Source organism: Nematolebias whitei, chromosome 14 (genome assembly GCF_014905685.2).
Source record: "Nematolebias whitei isolate Nwh7 chromosome 14, NemWhi1, whole genome shotgun sequence".
Lineage (NCBI taxonomy): Eukaryota > Metazoa > Chordata > Actinopteri > Cyprinodontiformes > Rivulidae > Nematolebias > Nematolebias whitei.
The window spans coordinates 40,980,326-40,984,569 of NC_056511.1; the positions used below are offsets into that span (position 1 = coordinate 40,980,326).

Here is a 4,244-nt window from a genome sequence, read left to right on the forward strand (position 1 = left end):
ACAGATTTTGACCTGAAATGTGATGTGGTAGTAGCTGAGAGTCATCACCCACACATAGGACATATTCTACATACAAACAATAGGGTTAGCATCAATAGGGTTCCTGTTCACAGCACACTATAGTCAGGAAGACAGAAAAGCAGAGCAGAAAGTAAGCCTCAAACAAGCAGTGACTGTAAAAACTGTAAGTCACATAGAAATAATGTAAGTAGCTGAAGCACCTGGGTCCCAAAGCTGTAAAGTTTAACCTTTCAGCAGTTTATCATATAAGAGATTTACAAGTTAAAAAGACCCTTCACTTGCAGTTTTGAAAAGAAAAGTCAGAGCTTGAATACAGTGGAAGTCAAAGGGGGGGTTTTACTTGTGGTACTCTGGGGATTAGAGAGAAAACCTTGAGTCCTAAAGCAATGAGACACTGAGTGGAAGAAGTAAACGATGCTGTGTTTGATGCATAAACTGTAAAAGAGGTTTGAAGGAGTAAAAATAGTTTGAAAGACATCTCACATGTGTGTGACACAGGAAGTTAAACACTTTGAGGTAAAATCTTAAAAAATACGAAAAGCAAACCTTTAATGTTAAAAAAGGATCAACATCCCAGTTCTGGTAGTCTGACTTTCGGACCTGTTTAACCTTAGAATGAGGCTTTTCTACTCTGATGTATGCCTGACAGGGATACCCTGGAAATCAAAGAAAACCTGGAAAATGACTTTCACATTTTCCAGACAGGGAACACTCAGGGAATTTGAACTCTGATCTGCTGATTAAAATATGATCTTCCTCAGATTTTAATGTGTACATTCTAGCATTCTTGTATCACTGAGTCCATGTTCTACTTCTGCGGTGTACACAGTACATCTCTACTGGTTGTCTACAGTGGCTTGTCAGTATCTAATGTTATGCAGTATATTTAATTATTAGGAGTGATTGTATGCATGCACTGCAGGCATGCTTCCTGTCATCTCTGAGTGTGACTGCATGCCAAAGACACTAAGGTCTGAGCGTTTTGTGTGACTGAAATATCTTCTGGAATTCCAGGGAAAACTCTGGGAATTTTGTTTTCATGAAATTCTGGGAACCCTGTACAAGTTACATTATGGGTTTTGGTTTCACTGAGCCATCCTAAGATTATCAATGGCCCCCGTCTGACGTTTTAGAGTGGACAGGTTTATTTTCTAACATTCAGAGGAATGACAGAATTCCATCTTTGTGTCTCAGTGAACTGTAGAAAGCCAGACGTCGACTACAATGGAGCCGTGTACGGTAATGACTGGTGGGTGGGCTCTGTGGTGAGGTACACTTGTCGCGCCGGCTTCATGCTCATAGGAAACCCCACGCGAACTTGCCAGGCTAACGGTCTTTGGACCCCCAAACCCACCTGCCTCAGTGAGTACACCCAACCGTTGTGGCATACATGAGAAAAAAAACAGAATTTATTTAGTCAGCTGATATCTCCTGCCTTCTAGGGATGTGTCAGAGGGGTCGCATTGAAATCAGCGAGAGGGAGCTGAACGGGACGTGCAACTCCACCTGTGCAGGTAAGGGCTACTCCGGCCCTCTTAAACTCGGCTGCTCCCGGATAGACAACTGCAAGAAGAAAGACACCGGCTGGAAGCGGTTCTTTGCGCAGTGCGTCCCGTGCATCTGTGACTGCGCTTTGTCATGCAGTGAGTCGTTTTCCCAACACACAGGCATTAAGATTGGTAAACGAGTGTTAACCTGTCGCAAGTTTTCTCTCATCTGTTGCTTTGAACACGAAGTCCTTCTGTGCAAAACTTTTGAGGCTTTTGTTTATTTGCTTTTTTAGCATCTGCAGGCTAAGAGGGGGACAGGTGTGGCCTGCAGAGAGAGACTTCTGACAGAAGACAAAGATTCAAGGTTCTTTACTGTCATTTTCATCACATGTGGTACATGAGGGGGAACGAAATTGTGTACTCAAGGTCCCAGTTACACCCAGCAACAAGAAGAATATAAATTGTAAAAGAAACAGTAATAAGGATGTAAACTAAGAAATACGTTAAACTAAGAGTGCGATAAAAAGAAACGATTCGCCGAACAACAGCAGCACGAACGAGTCTGTGTGAGTGGATGAGTACGAATGAATACAGCAGCATGAAATAATCAGCAGCATGAGATCAGCAGGACATATCAATCAAAATGGCATTAGAGTGATTTCTTTATCTTTTCAGTGATTATTCTGGTTAGTGATTCATGAGTCTAACAGCTTCAGGGTAGAAGCTGTTCCTCAGTCAAGTGGTTCTGCACTTAATGCTCCTCAACCTCCTTCCTGAGGGGAGTGGGGCAAAAAGTGTGTGTGCTGGGTGAGTGGGGTCCTTCATGATGCAGGTGGCCCTCTTCCTGCATCTGGAGGTGCAGATGTCTGTGATGGTGGGGAGGCTGACTCCAACAGACTTCTGTGCAGCTGTGGACTAACATCTGGCTGTTGTGATACAGTTTTCACCTTCTTTTTCAATTTTAATTTTTTACACCAAAGCCAACATTTTCCTGCTGCTTCAATATAAAGGAGTACACACCCTAACACAAAGATAAATCTATATCTGAGACAACATAAAAAATAAAATATATGGTTATTTCAATATTTTTTGTTGTTTAAATGCACCTAATCTAGTTTCAGGTTTCTAAATATATCACCAGAATTGACTAAGTGTATGTGTTTGAAAAGAGAGGACATTTGAAATGATGCTGAGAGTGGAAAAAAAAAGGAGAAATAAAAACAGAGATTAGCATCTCAGCTTTGTTGCTGCTCCTCCTCTTAAAGCTAAAACTTTAATCTTGTTACACAGGACATCTCTGCGTGGACCGGTGCAGCTTGTTTACAGGCGCTGCAGTCTGTTGTTTTCATTCATTTGTTCCTTAAAACCACCTCAAGCTGTTTTTGATGCATTTTTTTGTCCTATTAAAGATAAATTCTGTGAATGTTGACTGAAAATGAAGCATGTGAGGTGAATAAAATAATAAAAAGACAACTGGTGGACCTGGCGTGGAGCGTTTAATGACTGCGCAGGAATCTTTGCACATCACATCAAACATATAAACTTGAACTTTGGTTCTATTTGCTCATTTATTTCAAGCAGCTGAGAGAAGTTTCTGAACAGATTTTGTTTTAAAGGTGACTTTTCTGCTGTAAACCACTAGATGGTGGAGTGGCTTTATTCTGTTGCAGCATCACATCCACTGGAAGTCATGGTGGGAACAAATGAACAAAGCTGGATTATTGTTTTATTTCTTGTGCACATCTGATTCAGAAGAGTTACTCGTCGTTTTCTGTGTTCCAGGTGTTGAACCTAAGGATGATGTGCTCGTCTGCTTTAGGCATGTAGCAGCCAATTCCTGCAAAATTAAAAATAAACAATAATGAGGGAAATGCCACTTCCTGTGAAGATTCAACATGAATGCTTGTTGATTTCTGCTGAAAGCTGCTGAAAAGGTTTAATCTCTAAACTGTTTATTGAAGCTGAATGTGGACAGCTGACCTTTGCTAAAAACAGGAAAATTAAAGACGAAAGCAACATACTAGATTACAGGAAAATCTGAAAGTAGAGAGAAGAAAACAGAAGTTGCTGAAATAAGCTGTTTTTTTAGGTTTAAATGTAGCTGAAAAGGCTCAAATTAACAGAAAGAGGCTGAAAGGAGCATAAAAAGTTCAAATTATTAGAAAAGAGCACAAAAGCAAAAATGGAAAATTTAAAAACGAGCAGAAAATACATTTGAAAAAGTAGACGAAATGCTTAATTTAGCAGAAAGGAACAGAAAAATAGCTGAAAAAATGCTGAGCTAAAAGGTGAAAAGAGCAGTAAAAGGTCCTAAACGGCTCGAAAGGATTGAAGGATTCGAGCGCTCCGTTCATTTTCAAAGAGAAAAACATGGCAGACAAAGCCAAATGTTTCAAAAAGTAAAAATTGCACAGAAACTAAAAGACCCAGCAGGAATGTCCTGAACGAGTCGAACGTTTTGAAACATGAATTATTGAGATAAAACAAAAACCGAGGAACGAGTTACGAGCCGAAGAACGTACGGAAGAAAAACTGATCTGAATATTGAGAATGATTCAGAAACGTTCAGACCTGCTGCTGGGTCATGTAGGCTCAGTGGTTAGCACTGTTGCCTCACAGCAAGAAGGTCCTGGGTTCAATCCCCGGTTGGACCTGGGGTCCTTCTGTGTGGAGTTTGCATGTTCTTCTCGTGCTTGTGTGGGTTTTCTCCGGGTACTCCGGTTTCCTCCCACA

The 4,244-nt window shown here is 40.8% G+C and overlaps 1 protein-coding gene across 1 annotated transcript; it reads left to right on the forward strand.

Annotated features, from left to right (window-relative positions):
• Window positions 1–1,215: 1,215 nt before the first annotated feature.
• On the forward strand, window positions 1,216–1,911 carry si:ch211-117m20.4 (sushi, von Willebrand factor type A, EGF and pentraxin domain-containing protein 1; the record flags this gene model as incomplete). Its single annotated transcript, XM_037687581.1, is given in 3 exon segments — window positions 1,216–1,383; window positions 1,464–1,664; window positions 1,805–1,911. Coding segments are annotated over 3 exon segments (383 nt in total), but the record flags the coding sequence as incomplete, so codon positions are not given.
• Window positions 1,912–4,244: the final 2,333 nt, after the last annotated feature.